At 40.9% G+C, this 24416-nt stretch overlaps 2 protein-coding genes across 43 annotated transcripts in view; both read left to right on the forward strand.

Annotated features, from left to right (window-relative positions):
• The first annotated feature begins 1477 nt into the window (after window positions 1–1477).
• On the forward strand, window positions 1478–2820 carry LOC147516893 (tRNA-splicing endonuclease subunit Sen2-1-like). The gene is made up of 3 exons (XM_086593413.1): window positions 1478–1715; window positions 1837–1885; window positions 2058–2820. The coding sequence occupies exon 3, from the start codon at window positions 2074–2076 to the stop codon at window positions 2818–2820; it is 747 nt and encodes a 248-aa protein (XP_086449539.1). The 5' UTR covers window positions 1478–1715; window positions 1837–1885; window positions 2058–2073.
• Window positions 2821–3148: 328 nt separating this feature from the next.
• LOC147516894 (uncharacterized) overlaps window positions 3149–24416 on the forward strand; it is a 34135-nt gene continuing 12867 nt past the window's right edge. For 24 of the 42 annotated variants that reach the window (XM_086589374.1, XM_086589375.1, XM_086589372.1 and 21 more), the window contains exons 1-10: window positions 12582–12730; window positions 12993–13155; window positions 13245–13589; window positions 13674–13813; window positions 13990–14201; window positions 14346–14571; window positions 14689–14817; window positions 15124–15221; window positions 15802–15874; window positions 15967–16019. Coding sequence is in view for 10 of the 42 variants with exons in the window: in XM_086589356.1 (XP_086445482.1) it covers window positions 15868–15874; window positions 15967–16019 (60 nt within the window). In the remaining 32 variants the exon portion in view is untranslated. Of the gene's footprint in view, window positions 3337–10795; window positions 11124–11183; window positions 11530–11635; window positions 11690–11780; window positions 11864–12030; window positions 12120–12400; window positions 12426–12533; window positions 12731–12992; window positions 13590–13673; window positions 13814–13989; window positions 14202–14345; window positions 14572–14688; window positions 14818–15123; window positions 15222–15648; window positions 15717–15785; window positions 15875–15966; window positions 16020–24416 lie in introns of those variants that run through there. The other 18 variants (XM_086589371.1, XM_086589357.1, XM_086589363.1 and 15 more) reach the window with 14 other exon arrangements.

A 24416-nucleotide genomic window follows, 5' to 3' on the forward strand; every position in this document is an offset into this window, starting at 1 on the left:
CCTTAAACGTTGTTGCGATAGCAATTTAGTTATAAACTGAGAAAAGTGTCACTTCATGGTAAATGAAGAGATAGTGCTTGGTCATCAAGTTTCAAGGGAAGGGATTCTAATAGATCGGGCAAGGATTGATATTATAAAGGATCTATCCAAGCCGAGGACTGTCAAAGATATCCGTGCCTTCCTAGGTCACGCGGGATTCTACCATCGATTTATCAAGGATTTCAGCAGAATAGCAAGACCATTGTCACATATGTTAGAGAAATATGTTGATTTTGATGAATCGTGTGTCGAAACTTTCATAAAGTTGAAAGAAGCACTCACTTCAGCACTGATCATTCGCGCACTAAATTGGGCCCAACCGTTTGAAATCATGGATGATGCATGTGACTATGCTTTGGTACAAGAAAATGGACTTTTGCCCACGGATGCCCAGTATTTTTAGCTATGGTTATCAACCCTTGCATACTTTCTTACGAATTTTGATTGTAGCAAATAGGTTTACGAGTTTTTAACCTTGACATCTTAGCAAGGTAAGTAGCGATTTTTTTCGTTGCGAGCACCGATTTTTTTTTCTAGGGTTTTATTTTAAAATTGGAAGAATAGATTTTTTCAATTTTTTTGCTCGATTTATTGGCTTTTAATCGAACATTATATGAAGAGGTTAGATGGTGTTGGGTTTTGCTCAGTATTAGAAGAAGAACTTGTGGATGATGTCATTCTATTTCACGGTTCGATTCTCCATAGTCATTACCCTAATCAGATGAAATATTAATGTGGAGCTTAATTTTCCATAGATTTTTTTTTTTTCTGTTTTGCAGTTCGGGAAGTGGTTTTGCAGTTGAAGCCTTTACTAACAGAAGACAAACTTTTAGTGTCATTCTTCTGCTGGAATACCAACTTTGCTTTATTCTGAGGTTTGCATATGAATTTAGTCCAAGTGGACCCATATCAACTTCTCATAGTTTGTTGATTTGTTGTTATAGACTCTATTTGTGCACCATGTGATCTTTAAGTGTGTCTTTGATGGCTAGCATGAATATTGTGGCATTTTACATCAAGGCGGGCCACGGTAGTTTTGATCTTTTGGTATCATAGATTATGTGCAGTTTTGTTTTGTCCTCTAATAGTTTGTGAGTTTCATTTTCTACCTATTTTTTTCGTTATGTTGCTCTGCTACAATCTCACTTCTTGCATATGCATTAATTTGAATTTCCATTTTGTTACCTTTTCTTTTTGTGTCTAGCTAACTCCGATTGGGATATCTATTTTCGCAGAATTGGGTAGGTCATGGTTGTCGATAAGTGTGGTGCCAAATACTCCTATTTGTTGTTGGTCGCAAAAATGTATCACACCCAAAACTGAATTATCCACTTTAGCGCATTATACCATCTCTTTGAGCACAACACAACATAGTGAAGGAAATGAGTTAGCTCGTTACTCTCCATAGTTTGGAAGCACGGAACCGATCAATCGTGCCCCAAGTTCTAATGGAACCGATATTCTTCATCCACAGATTTTTTTTACCCCTGCTTTCAAAACAGAATTTAGTCAATTTACAAATGAAATCTCTTATTTGTTCCGCAAAAAGATTGCCTTGTAGGCTTGTACCAAGTACCAACTAGGGTACAACTGCACAACTGTGCCGCATCCCCAAGGAACCCAGTGGTCGGATGTGTGACTTCATAATATTCAGTGCAACTGAATTACGTTTACAAGTTAACACAAGAATTTTTTTCTTAATAGCAATTCTTTTATTTTGTTCTTGGAACCAGTTCGGTTTTAAAATTTTTTACCGTGGCGCCCTTTCAATTGTCTAAATTGGTTTCTTTTTTGTAGGCTTCGAAGTGGCGATTCTTTGAGACAACATCTTTCATTCTAACATCCGGTATGTTCATATCGATCTTAGATAATCTTTACAAATTTTCTTGTTATGCGCTCTTCATCTTTCAACCTCTTTTATTTGTCACTTTTTAAATTATCAGGTTTGATGTTTTTATTTTTGTCTATTATTAAATGTCATTTGTTAAATTACATTAATTCTTACGCATTTTCCCTAGATTTTTATCTTTCACGATGGTTGTATTTGGGACAAGATGGAAGGGAAAAGGTTTCGAGGCTTTTGCTCTGTCAAATCCCATGTCAAAAATAGTTTCAAGGCTTCAAAATTCTCTAACTGAATCAAAAGCATCTGGATTGCTCATGGATCGTGTTGTGGATGTGATCGATATTGTCTTTGTACTTCTTGAAGTTGAGCTTGAACAAGCTAATTTACTTGATCAAGCTTGCTTTGGTTGTCACATTGTCACAGCCTGTAAGGATAAGAAACACTATGAGTTGAGTTTGGAGGAAGCTTTTTACCTTTGTCATTCTTTAAAGTGTCTTGAGGTTGTATGGAGAGATAAATGTCTCGAGAATGATGAACTATGGGAGTTTATGACGTCAAGGAGAAAACTGTTTCCGATTTTCTACAAGGCCTATTCTCATCTTAGAGTGAAAAACTGGGTTGTGAAATCTGAAATTAAATATGGCGTGGATTTTGTGGCATACCGTCATCATCCTTCTCTGGTTCACTCTAAATATGCGGTGATTGTACTGAAAGGCAATGAGGATATAACACGCTTGATGGCTTGGCCTTCTTTTCATGCCATATTACGACTTGAAGATGGTGTTGCCAAAACATTGTTGCTTCTTCACATCAATAATGTTCATGATAGGGTCTCATCTTCATGTTTCGAGCATTACATTGTCGAGGAACAAATACTTGCTAGATGGAATCCGGAGCAATGTCACGAGGAACATATAACCGGATCTTGGATTTGAGTAAGAATCTTGTAATTTAGAAAATAATTTATGCCGGTTTTACGTCGATCGATAGGAAACTTTATGTCAATTATCAAGTAAAAACAGTTCACGGAAGTCTAATTTAAGAAGCATTGCATCGATTTTTTAAATCAAATAACTATGGTGCATCTTCCTTATGTTTGTTCTAATGTATTTTTGGGACGGGACCTTCGTGATGCTATCCATCATGTCCAAAGGTCTCCTCATTATCATTTCAACAAGTTCTCGGTTTGTCAAAATCTAACTCTTACTTCCCCATCTCAATGATGGTGGATTTAAACACAAGATGGAAGGGAAGGGTTCAAAAGCTATTGCTCTTGCAAATCCTATGTCAAAAATTGTTGCACAACTTCAATCTTCTCTATCCCAGTCAAAGGCATGTGGATTGCTTGTCGGCCTTGTTTGTACTTCTTCAAGTGGGGCTTGAACAAGCTGATCTACTTAATAGAGCGTGTTTTGGTCATCCCATTATCACAGCAATGAAGATAGTCAATGGTATGAGTTGAGTTTGGAGGAAGCTTTTACATTGCCATTTTCTAAAATGTCTTGATATTGTTGGGAAGAATCACTGCTTCCAAAATATTGAGAAAGTATGGCAGTTTATGAAGTCAAAGAGAGCCCTATTTCCAATTTCTTACAAGGTATTATCATCTGCGAGCAAAAAAAATTGGTTTGTGAGGTCGAGAATTCAAGTATGGTGTGAACTTTGTGGCCTATAGTCATCATCCTTCTCTTGTTCATTCCGAGTATGTCCTTGTATCGAGAATGTAATAGTAGTAGAAATGCTCGCTTGCTTGCATGGCCCGACCTTCATGCCACAGTTCGCCTTGAAGGTGGTGTTGCCAAGACATTGTTAGTTCTTCATATAGAGAAAAATGGTTGTGACAGTCTCCTCTTCATGTTTCAAACAGTCACCAGATGGAGTTCAGAGCAATGCCGAGAGAATAAGAAGTTGTTGAATAAAAGAACTTAGTCAGAGATGTAACACACTTTTTAGCTATGTGTTGATGTGTTGGCCTTCTGCCTATGTAGTTTCAAAAGAGATCTCGTTTCAAAACTCACAACTTGCAGATAACAGTCAATGTTACGATTGTTACCTTCTTGGTTGAATAAGTAGTGATGACAGCAAGTGCTCATCAGAAACACGAGTTCTGTGAGAATGAAGGCATCTAGTCTCCTGAACGTGAGCAAGGCGGTCAAGTTTTTGCAGAGATTGCAGGATACTGTTTTTGATGATGAAGAAGTGTGTTTCAAGAGGTAGTTGGTGGAGATGAAGCAGGATAATGTTTTGATGATGAGGGTAAAATTGGTTGGTTTTAAAAAAATGTATCAGACAAAGGTTGTGTCATGTCTTACCATGATCATCACCCCCATTGGACATCGGAAAGGTCTCACAGGGTTAGTTGAAGTTTTGCTGGATTTCCAAAAATTACGGCAACAGACAATCCCTTCTTGATCCTGCCCGATTATTTCGTTGGGGCAAATCATGTGTCCATACCCAACTTAACCTGAAAGTTTTTTTCCAATCCAATTTTGGCCTTTCTTCCTCACCATTCCAACTCAGCCTCCCCAAAAACCAAACTGTACACGCTCCTGTATCACCTATCACCTATATCCCAAAATCACTCCAACCACTCAACGTCAAGTCCACTTCTTTTTTTCAGGAGGCAATCATCACCACCACTCTTGGCACTATACCATTCTACAGAACTCAAATGAACCCCCACGCAACATGCTGGACGTTCTGTAACTTCACTGATCAGAGTATCTGTGGCCACAAATCTTTTCAAAGCATAACCATCAGCACCACCTGCTGGGTACAACCACCTATAAAAGGGTTACTTCATCCTTCTTCCACTCCAACAGCAACACCTTTTCACATACCACCCAACGTCTACCCAATGGACACTACAAATAAAGACCACCGACATCTTTCTTTGCAGATTAATTTAGGGTCGTCCACCACTACAACTACTGGCCACGGAACCCATGCTTTGCCCTCCAACTACAGAAACAAAGGTAAGGCACCACTGACGGAGGACTCTTCCACCCCACAAGACACGTATCTTTTACCTTCAGATGGTCAAAATATTCTCCCACTGGATAATCGGATGACATTACTTTTCAATAAGCATAACAGTTTCACTCTAATGGGGAAGATACTTGTGGACAAAACTGGGTACAACACTATCAAATTGGATCTCACTACTGACTTGGGATCCAATTCGACCGATTAAATCAATGGTATACCCGGGGAGGGCTCTTTGAATTTGTGTTCAAGTAACGGGAGGATCAGAGTTCATCCTAGAAAATCAACCATGGAATCCGGCAAGAACTACTTTCTGATTAAGACCATGGAAGGAATACTCTCTAGATAGAGCATTTCCGGAAGCTATCTTCGGATTCATCTTGTAAACCTCCCTCATTGCTATTATGCCGAACAAGCGGTTAAGTAGTATTCTCGATCGTGTAAGCGTCCCAAAAGTGGCGAAGTTCTTTTCATTAGCATTCCCTCACGGAACGGAAGATGATGCACCACCTCGTTGCATGGTGAAAGCAAAAATTAAAATAGCGGTGGATAAACCAATAGCAGCTGGTGCAGCACTCCCATCCACATTTGGGAGTATCTGGGTTGAATATGCATATGAACATCTACCTCTGGTCTGTTTTCGATGTGGCATTCTCGGGCACAGCTATAAACAATGTACTGCAAATATACCCCCTCCAGGCTATCAACGGGTTGACCCTTTCACCGGAACAAAACCTCTCTTCACATCAAAGCTCCGGTTCAATTCAAACAAACATCACCACACCCCCACCAATGATCAACACCCTCTGATATTCCACAACCCCTTGAAAACTGTATCTGTATAGCAAAACATAACCAAGAATGCACATCATAGTAACCCGGAAATTCCTCAGACTTCGATCAATCCTGTCCCCCAACCTCAATCAACAGTTAGTCAACACATCATAACCCCGGCTGTCACGGAACATCCACCTTTACCTACTACCCACTCCACATGTTTAACACTCAAACCACCTGATTTTAGGGTGACACCACATGCACCCTGCTTTCAAGGATCCGGGCAAATCTTACCAATCATGCACCCTACTTTCAAGGATCTGGACACTTCCCCTACACCCACCAAACCCTTTCCAGTCAGGAAATATAAGCCAAGACTTGCATCCAGCATCTTGAAGGGCCAACCAATCATCACAAAAATCCAAAATCCCACCCCAACTACTCTCTGCCACACAGTCTATCATACCCCACAACTTATTCTTGAACCAAATCAAACATTTCTACCTTCCTCTGACTTCATCCCTGACACCCCACCTATAGAGATGCAAACGACGAAGCTCATGTTCACAGCTGTACCCTCATTCATACCTACAGAACAAACACACTCACTTGTTCCAACCTCTATTTCCCATCATCCCTCACCTTCACACATATCACCCACTTCTGATATCGAATTGCTCCTCGGAGGCAAATGCTCGATACCCATTCAAGGCATGAAGAAACAGAAACTAGATGCCTCAAAAAATCAAGTCATCCTAGATGTTAACCAAGTTCTGGAAAGCTGTTTCTTTCAATCACCAAGCCTCAAACGAAAATTCACTCTCATGAAACTTTCTGAGGACAGTTCTACCCATAATGCATCGGTCTCCCTTACGGAAATCAATGACGATGATACTACTTCCACGGAGATATCCGAGGGTACTGAAACGGTGTTGGTGGCTGGCCGTAAACAGCCCCCACCCCCTCAATGAGTCTCCTCTCATGGAACTGTCAAGGGTTTGGTCACCCCTCGACAGGTGCTGATTTGCTTAAGAAAATTCGCAAATTTCGACCGGAGATGATTCTTATTGTTGAAACCCAGGTAAAATCTCCAAAGATATCCCAAACAATCCAAAGACAAGGTTTTGTAAACTACTTTCATGTCCCCTCAAATGGACGATCTGGTGGTATGAGTTTGTTATGGACAAATAATCTGTCGGTGAACATCGAGCAATCTGATAGCTGGATAATACATGGTACTGCTCATTGTATCGCCACACCAACAGTTACTTGGACCTTCTCTGGTATATATGCCCACCCAAAGCATCAAGGAAGAAAACTTCAATGGCAGCTACTTTCGGCTATTGGTATACACATACGGGGTCCTTGGGCAATATTTGGTGATTTCAATAAGGTGCTTTCCCAGGAAGACAAGATAGGTGGTGTCCCGGTTACACCGGGAAGAGTAAACTCCTCTCCTCACAGACATGCTAGATAGCTGCAATCTAATGCAGTATGTACCTCACAGGAAATGCTTCAGTTGGACAAACAAGCGCGATGGCCTAGCTCGAGTTGCTCAAACCATTGATCACTTATTTTGTAATGTGGAATGACGTTCTTTATATCCAAATTCCCAACTTAACTATGTATTCTCTCAGAAATCAGATCACAAAGTCTTGGTTTTCACTAGTGCCATAAACCCACCTTCTCACAAATTTCACCGCTTTTCGCTTTGAAAATGCATGGCTTTTACATCATGATAACAAATCCCCAGTACAAAACAGCTGGAATCAAAACTTCAAAGGTTCTAGCTCCTATCAACTCTCACAACGACTAAAACTATGCCAGAAAAACTTCATTCGGTGGAAAGCTGATGTTTTTGGAAATTCGGCAAAGAAAATATGTGAAATTGAGGAAATACTTACTGATATCCACCAAACCCCTCCTTCAGCCCGCACTCGAGCGACTGACCAACGAGAAAAGGCCTTGGCAAAGATCCTTGCCAACTTAGTGCTGCGAGAAGAAAGGCATTGGGCACAACGGGCAAATACTACCTGGCACCAAGACAGCGATGATAATACAAAATTTTTCCATATGTCTGTTATCATCAACAGACAAGCACATGGCATAGTCGCAATCAAAGACACGGCAGGCTTATGGCAACACGAAGAAGAAGCCATCTCCAAGGTTTTTGTGGAACATTTCCACAAATCCTTTGACAAGTCGGATGACGACCTGACAAGCACAATTTTCAACTCCTTTACATCACGGGTATCTGCACTGGACAACATTGACATGATCAAAATCCCAAAGGAGGAAGAAATCAAGGTAGCAGCTTTCCAAATTGCAGCAAATAAATCGGCAGGACCCGATGGTTTTACTGGGAAGTTCTTTCATACCTACTGGGATACCGTCGGTCAAGACGTCACTAGCTTCATCCAACAATTCTACATCACTACTCAATTCACTAAACCTCTAAATCACACCAACATCGTCCTTATACCAAAAACGAAAAAACCTGTTCACCCTTCTCATTTTCGTCCTATCAGCCTTTGCAATGTGGCTTATAAAATCTTGTCCAAAGTCATAGTGAATCGACTTCGTCCACTGCTGCACAAGATTATAGGACCTTTCCAAAGTGCTTTCATTCCCTCTCGGAGCATCCATGAAAACATCCTAATTGCAAATGAACTATTTCACCACATCCACACCAGAAACAAAAAAGCTTCGCAAAAATGGGGTGCCAAGATAGACTTATCTAAAGCCTATGACCGTATAGGCTGGAATTTTCTTAGGAAAACTCTTTCTTCTTTTGGCTTCAATGACCACTGGTGCAATATGGTGATGTTCTGTGTGCAGTCCGTATCCTACTCGGTCATCGTCAATGGTCGACCTTGCGGCTACTTCAGCCCAAAGCAAGGTATTCGTCAAGGGGATCCGCTGTCACCATACCTCTTCATCCTAAGTATGGAGGTCCTCTCCACTCATCTCATTCATACCCAACAGTCCAAGTTGATAAAGGGAATCTCCATTGGCCGTGGTGTGCCAACTATACACCACCTGCTCTACGCAGATGATCTTGTACTCTTTGGCAACAACGACATCAATGAAGTTAATGAAATGGTCGCTGCCTTGAAACTTTTTTGCCAATCCTCGGGCCATCAAATGAATTTTGATAAATTTGATATGCTCTTCAGCCCTCATTCGACGGTAGATTTCAAACACAGCGTTCGATCAGTATTTGGCATCAAAAAACAGCTACCAATCACAACCTATTTGGGGAGTCCCACTTGCCTCAGCAGAGTTACAAGCAAGTCCTTCCACCCAATTCTTCTGAGACTGCAACAAAGACTCAGACTATGGAAGGCATCTACCTTCTCTCAAGCGGGTAGACTGACACTCATCAACGCGGTTTGCTCCGCTATTCCAAATCACCAAATGGCGGTTTTTAAACTACCGGAAATGATCACTCAGCCAATTGATGTCCATCGGCGCGCATTCCTCTGGGGCCATGACATCAACACTCGCTCAGTGCACTCGGTTAACTGGGATACTATTGAAAAACCAAAGATGCAGGGAGGTTTGGGAGTCCACAATCTTCAACATACAAATCTTGCCCTTCTAGCAAAAAAAGCATGGGCAGTCATTGCAAGCAGCAAGTCCCTATGGGTTGATATTGTAAAGGCAAAATATCTCCGGAAGCATGATTTCTTAACGATGCGCCCAAACCCAACTGATTCAAGAGTCGGAAAGATATCCTCAAAGCTCGCTTTCGATCCTACATAAAGGCTTTGGGCTGGAAAATAGGTGATGGCACTTCTATAAACCTTGCCACCGGCAATTTGGATTCAGGAAACAAAGGTGTCATAGCTCCAATGTCCTTGACTAACAAAGATCGGCCCCTCTTCGTCTCCGACCTAATTGATAGTACAACGCGAAAATGGCGGTCAAACATCATCTACCACTGGCGGCGGAAGATATCGCCAAACGGATCATCTCCATCCCACTTTCCTTCGATTGCCAACCCCCGAAAAGAATTTGGACTCTTTCAATCAATGGGAAATATCTTTGTCAAATCAGGCTACCACGCCTCCACTCCACCAACACAACACCTCTCTTTGATTGGAGGATCATTTGGACACTCAAGTGTCCCCCAGAGTGAAAGTATTCATGTGGAAACTCTCGAGAGATGCTCTGAAATCATCCTCAAATCTATTCCGATTTGGGTTGAACATTAACGCCATTTGCATCTTCGTAACAACCACCCGGATCTGACAACACCTCTTTCATGAATGCCCTTTTACCCAGACCGTATGGCAAACTAGTCCACTTCCCCAAATAGTTTCTGTCCCCTTCAATGAGACCCCACAAATTTGGATAACAAAGATCCAACAGTTGCTGAGGAACATGCATGGCAGTATCCCTTTTGCTATAGAATTATTCGCCATCCTCTGCTGGAGCATCTGGAATAGTCGAAACGAGAGACTATTTGAGCACAAAAGGGTAACGCCACAAGGTACCTTACGAGCTAGTCTGGCTTTTTGGAGAAGTACAAAGGAAGCCCAAAAGCTACTCCTTAAACCCAAGAGAATGAAACAGCTAGTCCACCCCTGCTGGAAGCCGAATGCACCTCCACACATCACTTTGAACACAGATGGCGCCTGCCATGGAAACCCAGTCCGCCGGGTTTGGGTTGTGTTATCTGGACTTATGGCCCGGGACTTTCATCCGCAGCTGCGGTCGATTTTGTCCCTATCTCCACATCATTCATTCGCGAAGCATTGGCAATGAGACTTGGTCTCTCTCTGGCGGCCTCATACAACATCCACGGTTACACATCCAGAGCTTACTTCGAGGCGACTCGATTTATTTGCATTAAAGGAAATGACAGGGGACACTCCATGGCGGAAGTATTTGGAATTATAGAGGATATCCGCAAACTATTTTCCTCCTTCACCAATCTGTCTCTAACTCACATCTACAGGGAGGCAAACGCCACAGCTGATACTCTAGCACAGCAAGGAATTTCTTTAGCACGTTACATGAGCTGGCATGCCAGGCCACCTGCTTTCATTTGTAAAGATCTGTATTACGACAATATCGGCGTGTCAACGCCGCGTTTAGTATAATAATATGCAAACCTTTGAGGAAAAAAAAAATTTACGTAGTTGTACATGTGAAAGGAAGAGAAGTCGTGAAAATCTTCAAACTAAAACGAGGCAAAAAATATTTTTTCTTTGGTAATGTAGTTGGTCTCTGGTCAATCCGTGCGTACGGCTGGTGCATGATCCAAAAACATCCAATATGCTTGATGTATCGACTGGTATAATGTAGAATGGGATCCGATATATCAAACTATCATAGACCTCAATATTTCAGTCTGAAATATCAAACTGATATTTTCAATATATCAGTGATTCTCAATAAGTTAAAAATTCCAAGAACACGTCTTGAGGATTGAGCTCAGCAGTCAGTCGTGCCTCTTCACTCTCTCAAGGTAACCTCTCAAAACTCCTTTCTCTTTCATTCGTTTAATGAACTTTTTTTATGTTTCAATTTGATACACTTATTATATTCTCCGTTATTCACAGTTAAGTTCGATTTAAATGACGTGTCATATATATATGTTAGGGTTTAGGGTTTATGGGAATTATTTTTTTCCTTGGATCTAATTTACACCAGTAGATTTAGTAAACACGTGAATTTAATGCTCGAAGAGTGTAAATTTTTAGTAGTATCTACCAATGTGTCTTGCTCGGGGATTATGTGTCGTTTTATGAGGAATTGTTTCAATTTTCGATGTGTTTATCTAAAGTTGGTTTAGTTCTACAGTTGTGAAGTGAGGAAAAATTGCAAAGAGCAAGAACCCTCTTGTGTTTTTGGATGTTGTGATTGATATTGAGGTAAATAAAGTCATGAACTTATTATGAGCAATTTAGTAAATTTTTCAAATGATTCCAGCATTTTTCTTGTGGCATATGTTGACTTATTTCTCATGAAAATTTTCAGCATTTTCAGATGTCGTCCCCAAGACAGATGAGAATTTTCGTGCACTCTGCACAGGTTTGTATTTTTTTGTTCACTTCCTTTTATTAGTTCATATATACTCAATATTCTCAATGATTCGATTACCGCTTCGCTTTTGCTCTATCAGCAGTGCTACTTGGACCTACTTATGTAACCTAGTTTTGCGACTCATTACTTGGATAGCGTTGGTTTGCATTGACTTACATGTGGGTGCGTGTCTCGATGTTAATCAACGATTATTCGTTAGTAGGCTGGTTAAGTAGGTCCGTGTATAATTAATGATGCTTTGAATGTAAAAGTTCATATAGTTCATCTTTACATGTAACTATGTACGTATTAAGTTCTCCAATAATAATTAAGCTTATGTTTTTTTGTAGGTGAGAAAGGCACTGGACCATGTACTAAAAAGCAATTACACTTCAAGGGATCACTTTTTCATCGCATAATTAAGGGATTTATGGTTCAGGTACTTGATATATATATGTAAGATTAAGTTTTCTTACTTTCAAACATAGTTTTGAGAAGAGTGAGGAGTCTGAGGCTTAAGCTTTGAGGCTTCTTGCTTCTAGCAACAAAAGCATTAGCTGTACACAAAGTAGAATAAGGGTTATCTTGTTAAATTCAACCTAACACCTCCCATGTGCTTAAGTCACTAATGAGGTATTATGTTGTATTCAAGTTGATGAATTTATTTTAAATGTTTCTGTTGTTGTTTGAGTCACTAATGAGGTACTAAATTTATGGCAGGGTGGTGATTTCTCAAAGCGTGATGGTATAATTTTTTCCCTACCATATATCTTTGTAGTATTTGGTTTGGCTGTCTTTATTCTTCCGTTTTCCATGAGAAGATAAACAAGTAACAATATTCCCTACTTTGTAGGCACTGGTGGAGAAAGTATATGGGGGGGGGGGGGGGTGGGGTGGGGTGGGTGAGGAACGGTTTGCCCTATTTTTTACAGATGAAAACTTTGAGCTATCACATAACGAGGCTGGTCTTCTATCAATGGCTAATGCTGGAAAGCACACAAATGGTTCTCAGTTTTTCATCACTTTGAAGGCTACACCTCACTTGGATGGGTAATTTTCTATTTATATATCCATGTGTTTAAGTGTGTGTACTTTCTCTTACCAATAAAAAACATCTATATGCCTACTCTTAATTTTGTAATTGTAAAGATCAAATGCATTTGTGGATTTGTGATGGATTATGATATAGTGCCTTTTTGTTTCTCCTTTTGACCCGCCTTTCCCTCTCTACTAATCATTTATTTAATGCTTGTAATGGTTTTATGCTGTTTAAAATGAAATTTTGCATGACCAACAATTTTTATGTTGACAGGAAGCATGTCGTTTTCGGAAAAGTTGTAAAAGGAATGGACACTGTTTTTTGTATTGAGAAGCAGGCAGGTTCAGAGGATGGGAAACCTTGTTGTCTTGTGAAAATTGTAGATTGTCGTGAAGGTTCTGAAAACAAATTAATGAAGCAATCATAGCAGAAAAAGGTAAGTCAGTATAATATATTTCTTCTAGATTTATTACTGGTTCCCTTTCTGGTTAGCCCTCTATGTAACATGTCAGCAACAATTTGCAGAAAAAAGGAAGGCTAAAAAAACTGGGAAAGCTTCCTTTTCTGATGATAGTTCTGATGAAAAATGAACAACTAGACACAAAAAATCTCTGAAGGACCGAAAGAAGAAGTGCAAAAGGAGATACTCTTTATCTGTTTCCGAAAGCTCAGATGACCCGAGTTCAGATTCCTATTCTTCTTCTAGTGATTCTGATTCTTCACCATCAAACTCAAGCTCTAGTGATGGAAGGCGTAGAAGGAAGAAAACATCAAAAACAAATAGCCGTAGACGTGGTAGGAAAAAGAGGATGTGCGAAGGGAGAGGAGGAGAAGACGCCACAATAAGAGATCAAAACACAAGTCTAAAAGGTCTGCTTTTCATCTGTTGTGTTGTTTTAAATTTCACTACCTGAAGTTTACTTTACTTTACCTTGTCTTTTAATTTTTATTTAGGGGTTCTGATAGCTCAAGTGATTTGGAGACTGATAGTGGCATCAGCGAATCTGATGATGATGTAGCTCATCCTCAAGAATCTGCTCCTGCAGCCTTCATAAATTCTTTGCATGATGAGATAAAATCTTCCGAAGATCCTGGTATGCCATATTTGACGTTGTCATAGCCAGTGTTTTTGTTGCTCAGATATTTTCATTTCTTTATGTCTCCCACGTGTGGCAATGTGTATGCGGGGATCCAAGGCCTCAAAATTGTGTTTTTTTTCACTTGATAATGAAGAATTTTCACTTGGTTTTATTGTCTTTAATTTGTATAGCCGTAGACAAGCATCCTCAGTCAATCTCTAGAAAAGAAGCAGATTTTGATCAGCAAAAGAAAGATGGACTGAAAAGACGATTCATCACATGAAGAGGGTGAGTTTGCCCAAGAAAAAGGAGATCATCTGAACAATGGGCACGACACATAAATGAAATCGGATAAAATTGCAAATAAATACCCTGATTCAGACAATGAGTATAGCAAATCCAGGTAATAGTTTAGTTTCACCTAATTGTCATCTATACACCTTGTATGCACCGAGGCACCACTGAAGGAGGGCAGCGCTCAAATGAGCATAGCAACCTATCTCTTTGCTCGTAATGCGCTGGAGTAACTTTAGTATTTTGTTACCAGGAGTTCGAGTCCAACTCCTAAAAGGTACCAAAGTACTAGCCCAAGGAGAAGTTCAGGTACTAGTCCCAGAAGAAGTCCGAGGAAAAGTTCGAGGTTGCGAAGTATCAGTCCTGCTGGACGATACAGCAGGCAAACCAATAGAAGTTATTCAGGGAGTTCGAGAAGGAGCCCTCCCCGTAAAGATGCGTGTGCGTGTGCGTGTGCGTGTGCATGTCAGTGTTGCTAGGTAGAACTTTTAAGAAACTATGGCTATAGATTAGTGATTTTATCAAATATATAGTTTAATCCATGAAATACTTATGCTTGACATACTTAAAATGGGATTTTTGGGTTCTTGTCTTAGGAATGTGCAGCAAGCAGAGCACTGTTCTTCACCATTTTGAGCTCCTGAGCGGTGGGATTGCCCAAGCCATGCAGACGTAGATGAGAGAACAGATACTTGGTCACTGGGATGCTTTCTATATGAAGCAATGTAAGAATTGTTTCTCTTGTTAATTAGTTTCCTCTAGCCATTGTAATTGGAACTTGTACACCTGTCATTAACATTTAATCCTTTTTGTTCCTTGGACACTTGAGTTCTTCTATTATTTTGACCTCTAGAAGGTAGACCATAACTCGTTGCCCCTGCAAACGAGATCCATGTGGTAAAACATAGAACTGAAGTTTGGAACTAACAACACTAGCAACAACAATAATAACACGAACACTGACAATGACAATGGTTAAACACTACTAGTTTGATGCACCTTGCAGTTTGTGATTTGCTTCTCTCTTTCAGGTACATATTCAGACATTCTTACCACCAGAAGAATAGCGTAGAAAGATGCAAATGGTCCTAGGCACATAAAGGAGAAGGATTCATACTCATCCTACCAGGTACTTGGCATGGCGTTATGATTTATATTTTAGTTCTTTCCCACATGTTAAAAGTTGTAAGGAACATAAACACGTTACTATTATTAGATTATGTTTGCTTGAAAAGTTAAAATTTCTTTCCCACATGTTAAAAGCTTGAAAAGTTTACCAACTTAATAAGTATGGTAACAGCTCTGTCTCAGTCCATAATTAGGAACTTGTCTGGCATTACAATTTATAGTTTTGCTCTTTCCTGAGTGTGAAAAATGATAGGGAAACGTAAAATATATTATCAGTATGTTCTAAACAGGATTTGTTCTTGGACTGGATGCTGCACAAGTGACATGTGGCTGGGTTATACTTTGTGCTTTCATTTAAAAGTAACTGCCTATGGCAATAGCTATGTTTACAATTGCAGAACTTATATATTTTTGGGTTTTGACGTCAGATAGCTTTGAAATTTGTTTAATTGGCTTCTGGATCTGGTGTTGTGTCACTTTTGCATAAGTGCATCAGGTTCCCATACTTGACTTTAATTGTGCATAGTGCGCATAAGTATTAAACCATTGATGTTAAGGATTTCAGTGTTTATCTTTGCTAGAGGTGCCATGCTGGATGGTCACAGGGGACAAGCTGCGAGAATACGGAGTTTATACTTTTCAGGTGTATGTTAGGTGCGTGTATTTACCCATCTTGTCATGACACCAAACTTAGGCTTATGTACTACATTCAAATTCAGGCCTCGCTGATTAAAAATTTGTTGTAGCTCGTGGTATCACCAGCTTATTGTTCTGCATCAAGTCGAGAGGAAGCACGAAGGTCAGAACTTCCACCAAAATGTTCAATGAAATGTTACTAACTTTAATTTGTGTGAGTTCAAAATGTTGATCAGAACTGATTCTGAAGGGTCATGTCACTTTATTTATCACACTAAAAAACTGATTCTGTTCTTGATAAGGCAGATAATTAAAGCAATATATAACCAGTTGGATGTTTAGTGAAATTAGGATTTCATTTTGGCTAAGGCAAGGCGTCAAGCTTTGTAGGTTGTCAATGATTATAGCTCAGTATGTGGCTCCCAATACAATTTCCACTAAACACTGAGGTTCAACATCATAGTTTTCAATAATATTCATTTGATTCTCCACCCAATGTTTTCATTGAAGGATTTGTACGTACGTTATACGAATTGGATAAAATCAATTACTGAACTCAAATGTGTAAATTTTCATTCCAAGAAATTAACTTTTGTATAACAGCAATTGCTTTGAAGTACTTTAATGGCAGAAAACAAACTCTTATTCTTCTCCTCTCTCTCCTCTCTCCTCTCTCTACTACCCTCTTTCTTCTTCCTTTCTCACTTTCTCTCATTCTTTCATTTTTTTTCAAATACGAAATATTTCTTTTCTTTCTCTCAATCAATTTCTTTTGAAATTTGTTGTTCTCCAGCCAAACAAATTAGATTTGAGAAACAATATCAAGACTTGGAAATTTTGTTTCTTCCACTCAAAATCGGATCTGAGAATTGTCTACTTTTTCAATTCAAATATGAAATCTCTTTGAATATTTTGAATATGAAAGTCAAGTTTTTTTCAATTCAAAGATGAAATCTTTTTGGGCTGTTGCTCATTTCAAATAATTTTGCATAAGTTATGATCAACCTGTTTTCTCTATGAAAATTTAATTTTTCATAGGTCAAATTACTATGTAAAAATATATTTTAACAGGTCGTATAAAATTACATGAGTTCGTTATGTCAGATGTTAGATTGGTCAATTTCAAAGAAATGCTATGTGAAAACAATTTAGCATGCATAATTTTTTATTTTTCGCAGACTTGTAAACCACTCTTCTAAATTTAAATTTTCATAGATCAAGTTACTATGTAAATATAAGTTTTCATAGCTCCAGTGACCATGCAAATATAGTTTTACATATATATGACTATGTAAAAATATATTTACATATATTTTGTCAGGTGTCGGAAAATTTTCAATTCCAAAAGTTACTATGTAAATTTAAGTTTTCATAGTTCCAATCAATAACTATATAAATATAGTTTTACATATATATGACTATGTAAAAATACATTTACATATATTATGTCAGGTGTCGGGAGAAATTTTCAATCCCAAAAGTTATATGTAAATTTACGTTTTTATCGCTCCAATGACTATGCAAATATAGTTTTACACATATATTTGACTACGTAAAAATACATTTACATATAGTCGGAAAATTTTCAATCCCAAAAGGGTAAAAAAGAAAATAAAATAAAATGGGAAATAGAAACAGAGAGGTTATTTAACGAGACCTAAATAATAGGGAGGTTATGTGATATGGGTCGATGGGAGGGAGTTTATACTCAACCGAATTAGAACCAAGGGGTTGAGCCTTATTTCTTGATTATAGAAATAATAATGTTAAATACACCCACATCAATGATAGTTTCACCATACACATAAAGAACAAGTAAATAAATAAAACAGAAAAATCATATCTCCAACAAAGTAGTTGAGACTTGTTGACGCGAAAGAGTGGCGAGAGAAGGAAGTTTGAAAGCAGAGGTAATTTTTTCGCGTTTGTTTGTTCAGTTAGGTAATTCTTATTTTCTCTATGCACATGTCGGAGCAGTCTATCTGATGGTCCAGGGTCACAATCGCTACTTGTTGATTGACTTAAAATCATATATCTTTGTGATCAAAATTGTAGTGGCATAATGTGGGAAGATTGAACTAAGTCAGCGGTGCAGGGGATAAGATGCAACATAACTAAGGAAACGGAGGAGTAGTGAATCAAGACTGCGGACGTGGCATGCGTACGGTCTAAAGGAGAGCCATGGGATAACAAGACAGATGGGCGGTCCAGATAAGAAGAGGGAGGTATAAAAAGAAGAGGATGAGAAAAAAAGGAGGCCGCTAAAGGAAAAGAGAGGAGAGGAACAGAGAAAGAGAAAAAAGAGAGACTGAGGAGTTGAGATATTTAGGGTTCAGTCTGTGGAGACTAGAGAAAAGCAACTTAGAAATGGCACCAAAGAGAGCAGCGGGTAGGCCAAAGAAGGTGAGAGTTCAGGAACCGACACCAGAAGCGGTGATTGAGGAGGGGGAAGAACGAGAAGAGGGGCGAGCAGCGGAAGAAACACAACTGATGGGAGAAAAGATTAAGAGGCTGAGAGAGGAGAACGATGAGCTAAGAAGAGAGAGAGAGAAGGCGGAGGAAGAAGCCGGGGAAGAGCTAAGTGAGGGGTCCGAAAATGAGGAATCTGAAGACGAGGAGGAGCCCGGACCGAATTTTGTGGAAAACTCGGTAGCTGGCTTGACAATGGAGCAAGTCTAAGAAATGATAGACAATGATAGGGAGGCAAACCGGCGGTAGGCGAAGGAGCACAGAGGAGCGGCAGTCAGGTGGTGGCTGGCTTGAATCGCAACCCGTTAGCAGATGACATATGGGCTTCGAAGGTTCCAAAGCGATTCGCCCAGCCGAGGTTCGAGAGGTACGACGGCAAAGGAGATCCAGCGGATCACATCCATCATTTTCGGCAATAGATGCCACTCTGGCAAGAGTCTTGGTATTGTCTACGGTGTATGATGTTCCCGGCTAGCTTTAAAGGAGAGGCGTCGGATTGGTACTACAGATTGCCAGTGGGGAGCATTAAAAATTTCCAGGAATTGGAGCAGGCGTTCATAGATCACTTCATACATTAGAGGAAGCGGGTGGTAGACATCGCGGCTCTATTCAACGTGCGACAAAGGTCTGCGGAATCAGTTAGGGAGTTTCTGTGCCGGTTCAAGGCAGAGACACTGAAAGTTGAAAATCTGGATGAGAGGACAGCGGTGATAGCCTTTGAGAGAGGCTTGTGTCTGGGGACAGGAGTGCACCAATCTGTAGCCAGGAATGAGGTCACGACGTTACATGAGCTGTATTCGCAAGCGGAAAAGTATATAAGATATGAAGATTCTATGCAGAAAGATTCCAAGAGGTCAGGGAAGGCAGTGTTGTCTTTGGAGAAGAAACGGGAACACCGAAAAGCAGAGACATCGGAAAAAGAAAGTGGGAGATACTGCGGATACAGAGCACAAGCAGAAGGAAGCCGGGAAAGCATCCGAAAGGAGTACAGGGAGAGAAAGCCATATCGCGAGATGGAACAGACTCCGCTAAATAGGCGATCTTGCCCTTAATAAAGAATCTGTCGGGGTATGAAGAACTGCGAAACATGCCAATAGAGATACCAGAGAAGTCCTGCGCATATTATCAGATAAGGAATCATGAGACGAATGACTGTTACGCTCTAAAATGGTTGGTTCAGAGAATGGTGGAGAAAGAGAGGATGGGAGAGTTTGTGAGAGAGGCCCAGAATGAGAACCGCATACCGCCGCAGGTAAGAATATTGGGAACCATCAATGTGATTTACAGCGGTGAGGTTCTGAGTCATAATGCTCATAGAGACAAGATGAGGCGAACCGCGAGCATCCAGCAAATTAATGAGAGAATGGATAGACCACGGCAGAGGGAGGTGGCGGCAGCAGAAAAGGACACAATCGTATTTAGTAGCGCGGACCTACGAGCAGTGGACTCACCACATGAAGATGCACTGGTCAGTACAGTAGCAATGGAAAATTACATGGTGAAAAGGGTGTTGATTGATTGTCGAAGTGCAGTGGATTTGTTATTCAGAGGTGCTTTGGAGGAAATGGGAGTCGATCTTAAGCAGTTGCGTCCTTCGCGGACTAATTTGTATGGATTTAACGGGAGTATGACAGAGCCCATGGGGGAACTCTTATTGCCCATGACAACAGGACCAGTGACAGTTTTTGCCCGATTCATGGTGGTAGATTTTGCTTCGCAGTATAATGCAATCTTGGAAAGGTGGTGGATTCACGAGATAAAGGCGGTCCCATCAACGTATTATCAGGTAATACGATTCTTCACACCTACCGGCATATACGAGGTTTACGGTGATCAGGTAACTGCCAAGAACAGTTATCGGAAAACAGTGAAGCGGTTGATCTGTGGACCAGAAGGAGAGACTTCCAATCCTAGGAAGAGGCAGACATAGCAATTACATTGCACCTCGATAGAGGGGGAGGATGAGACATCGGCGGATCTAAAGGCGCTCGATGAGATTGAGGTGGTGAATATTGGGAAGGGGGAAGAGGAGAAGTTCACGTCGATAGGATCCAGTTTGCCAGAGGAATGGAGGGGTAAGTTGATACAGTCTTGTCAGAAAATAGAAATGTCTTTGTTTGGACAATAGAGGATGTTACTGGGTTGGACTCGGAATTCGCATGTCACCACTTACATATGAAAGAAGACGCCAAACCCGTGAAGCAAAAGATGCGCAATATTAGGCCAAAATATGCCGAGGGGATCCGAGAAGAGGTTGCTAGATTGAAAGGGGCGGAGATAATCCGAGAGGTTGAGTTCACAGACTGGTTGTCTAACATAGTCGCGGTATCAAAAAAGAATGAAAATGTGCGTATGTGTGTGGATTTTACTAATGTACATCTCGAATGCCTGAAGGACAGTTATCCCATGCCGCGAGTAAATGAATTGGTGGATGCCGTTTGGTTTGAAGAATGCAGGGGCAACCTTTCAGCGGTTGGGGGAGAAAATGTTCGAAAGCAAGATTCAGAAGGGAATTGAGATTTATATAGACGATATGATGGAGAAAAATATGTCGGAAGAGGAACATATAGAGGGTTTGAGAGAGACCTTCGGGATACTACGGAAATACAACTTGAAGCTGAACCCTGATAAGTGTACATTCGGGGTGACTACGGGAAAGTTTTTAGGTTATATCGTTACTCATAGGGGGATCGTGGCTAACCTCGAGCAAATAAGGTCCCTGGTAGAGATGCCATTTCCGCAGAATGTGAAGGAAGTACAACGGTTAGTAGAAAGGGTCGCGGCTTTGAATAGATTCATTTCCAAGTCATCCGATAAATGTAGACCGCTGTACAGATTGTTAAGGAGTACACCGGATTTTGTGTGGACCGCGGAGTGTGAGGAGGCATTTCAGGAATTGAAAAAATATTTGGGCAAAACGCTTTTGTTGTCACGGCCCGAGACAGGGGAGAAGTTGTATTTATACTGGGGGGCCGCGAGTATCACGATTAGCTTCAGTTTTAGTTCGAGTGGTAGACAAGATGGAGAAGCCGGTATATTTTGAGCAAGACCTTCTTTGGATCGTAAACGCAATACATTAGAATTGAGAGGTATGCCTTGGCATTAGTTTTCTCAACCTTGAAGCTGAAACCCTACTTTGAAGCGCATGTGGTGGTGGTGGTAACAAATTTGCCTCTGAGACAAGCACTGAAGACAGAAAAATCTGGTAGAATGTTGAAGTGGGCAGTGATGTTGAGTTCCTATGAGATACAATATCAGATAAGAACCGCAGAAAAGGCGCACACGATGGCTAAATTTCTAGCAGAGTTTCCCGCAGAGGATCCCACGTGGGGAGAGGAAATGGTCATGGAACTAGAAAGGGAGGGAGAACCAAACCTCATACACCCGTGGGATGAGAGGAATGGATGGAGGGTATTCGCGGATGGGTCGGCTATCGATGCATGCAGCGGCATAGGAGTCGTGTTGGTTACACTTGATAATGGCAGAATAGAGCAAATCATGAAATTAGGGTTCGCAGTATTCAGTAATGAAGCAGAATACGAAGTGGTGATAGCGGGATTGAGAATGGCCGAAGATTTGGGGGTGAAGGAGTTGACAATATATTCTGATTCAAATTTAGTGGTGTGTCAAGCGAATGGGTGGTTCGCCGCCCGATGCCCCAGGATGGCAAGATATTTGGATGTGTTGCGTAAACGATCTGCAAAATTCACAAAACTCCGGTTCCTTCATTTGGGCTGCGGAGAGATCAGACACGCCGATGCCCTGGCATATGTAGTAGCCGCAATTCCCGGGTCGGAAGAAAGAACAATACGAGTGGGAAGGTTGGAGAAACCGAGCACCAAGGACGCGATAGATATTTGTCAGGTTGCGGAAGAAATGGAGGGCTGGATGGAGCTAATTAAGGGCTTTTTTGCGGGAAAGGAAGTGACAGATAAGAAGGAAAGAAGGAGATGGGAACAAACTTCTCGGAGATACATTCTACTGGAAGGAGAGTTGTACTGAAAAAACTTCAATGGACCACTGTTAAAATGCTTGGGTCCGCGGCTATCCTATGAGGTATTGGCAGAATTATGAGGGAGATTGCGGGAGCCATTCAGCGGGAAGAACTATGGCACATCGATTACTGACACAGGGGTATTTCTGGCCCCACATGAAAAGAGATGCTGTGGAATTTGCTAAAAGATGTGACAAATGTCAGATTTTTCCAGCTGATATTCGCTCCCGCTGAACCTCTGTATAATCTCTCAAGTCCGTTGCCTTTTGCTATGTGCACAATGGATATAGTGGGACCGCTGTCCATGCCCAGTGGCAAACGGAGATTCATGCTCGCAGCCACTGATTATTTCACGAAATGGATTGAAGCGGTACCCCTGCAGTAGGTGAAGGAGACGCAAATCGTCAAGTTCTTATGGGAGAATATTATTTGCAGGTTTGGATTGCCATATGCCATCATAGCAAACAATGGAACTCAGTTTACGGGAGCAAAGGTGGCCAGGTTCTTTTTGTAAGAAGGGGGCTATCAATAGCAGCTTACAAAAAAGGGATCAGATGCCACTCAATGTCTTACGCATCAGTGGCATCTGATCGAGTTGAATCATCAGTTGATCGAGTTTCGTCAAGGGGCCCCACTCATAAGCACCTGACTTACTTTTTGTACAGGTTACTGCTGCTATTGCGAGAGTCAGTCGTTCGCTCTAAGCGCCACTTCTCCGTCAAAGCACAGGGAAATAGTTCATCTTTTCATACTAAGATTGGTAAACCCGACACCAATTGATGGAATGAGATGAGGTCAGTGGTCCGTAGTACAATTATGCCGCTGAATACAATCACTTTGAAGAAGCGCAAGTGCGGATTCAGTTCAAATGGGAAGTACGAAACACTCAATGGAGAGAATAGGGATCGCTATGCCGAAGAAAAGAGAGAGGTTGCACCAAGAAATGGAGAAGATAAGGTCATACCAAGGGAAATTCTTTCTATAAGCCCTTTAAATCAATGATTTTATCACGAGTTTGAGGCTTTGAAAGGAATGTATCCAGCCTAAACGCAAAGACGGGCCTATAGGCAGAAGCTGTTAACCTATTCGACTAGTAGAAAGCGTGAGGAGGATGACTTCGATTCGGCCCACTGAACTTGACTTCTTTTCTTTCTTTTCTGAGCTCGAACCATGAGCCGTAGAACTGGATTTCTCCGATGAAGTTGATCTAAAGAATGAATTCCGAATCCTTTCTACCCCTACTAGCAACAGGCGCTTTTGAGCTCCCTTTAGCTCTTAAAGAATGGAAGGTTCGAAGTCTCATCTTGACTTTAGAAGACCTGAACTTAGGATTCGCTGCAAGGCTAAAAAGCTTAAGCTGTATCGCTAGTTTAGGATATCTTATGTTCAACGAGGCTGGGATCTCGCATGATATGTGCATATCCAATGGGTCTATGAATAAAGTCCTGAAAAGCTTCTTTATGAGCACCCTATGAAAAAGAGCTAGATCACAACTCTGAAAGCATTCTCCAATCGCATTCCTTAACCCTTTCTTTGAACCTTGTTACTACCTCTGTGTGATAGCTCGGGTAGCTTGTTCCCTCTTCTGCTGGGATTCTTTGATCTTCTTTGAAGCTTGTAGATTCATAAGCTCAACTACTCTATGACTTTCTCTTAGATAGGTTGAAAGCACTGTGATTAGTGGCAGTGCTAGATGAGGGGGACCACCCAAAGACATACGCGTTGACTTACCACTGACCATAAGAGTTAGTGAGCAATGCTGCTACTGTTGCATGGACGAGAGGAAGAACGAGACAACTTTCTAAATTCCCTGTAATGGACGGATGTGATACGGATCCGTTGGAGATGCTTTCTTATTCCTAACATAACACCTAAAAGTAGAGGTAGATCCTGTGAGGTAGGGCATCATTCACATGAGCATGAGTTAGATACTCCATTCTTTCTATCCGTTTGTTATTACCTCCGGTCATTCCAAGCCGTCACCAGGCCAAAAGGGGATCTGCACCGTCACTTTGATCTCAATAGATAAAGCGCGCTAAGCTGGAGCTGGATAAAGCAGTGGGTTCGGTGGTGGGAAAGGTTGCTATATGATATGAC

Source organism: Coptis chinensis, chromosome 2 (genome assembly GCF_015680905.1).
Source record: "Coptis chinensis isolate HL-2020 chromosome 2, ASM1568090v1, whole genome shotgun sequence".
Lineage (NCBI taxonomy): Eukaryota > Viridiplantae > Streptophyta > Magnoliopsida > Ranunculales > Ranunculaceae > Coptis > Coptis chinensis.

What these genes read in the sequence shown, in the direction of transcription:
- LOC147516893 (XM_086593413.1), top strand. Translation starts at nt 2,074, where the DNA reads ATGGTTGTATTTGGGACAAGATGGAAGGGAAAAGGTTTCGAGGCTTTT.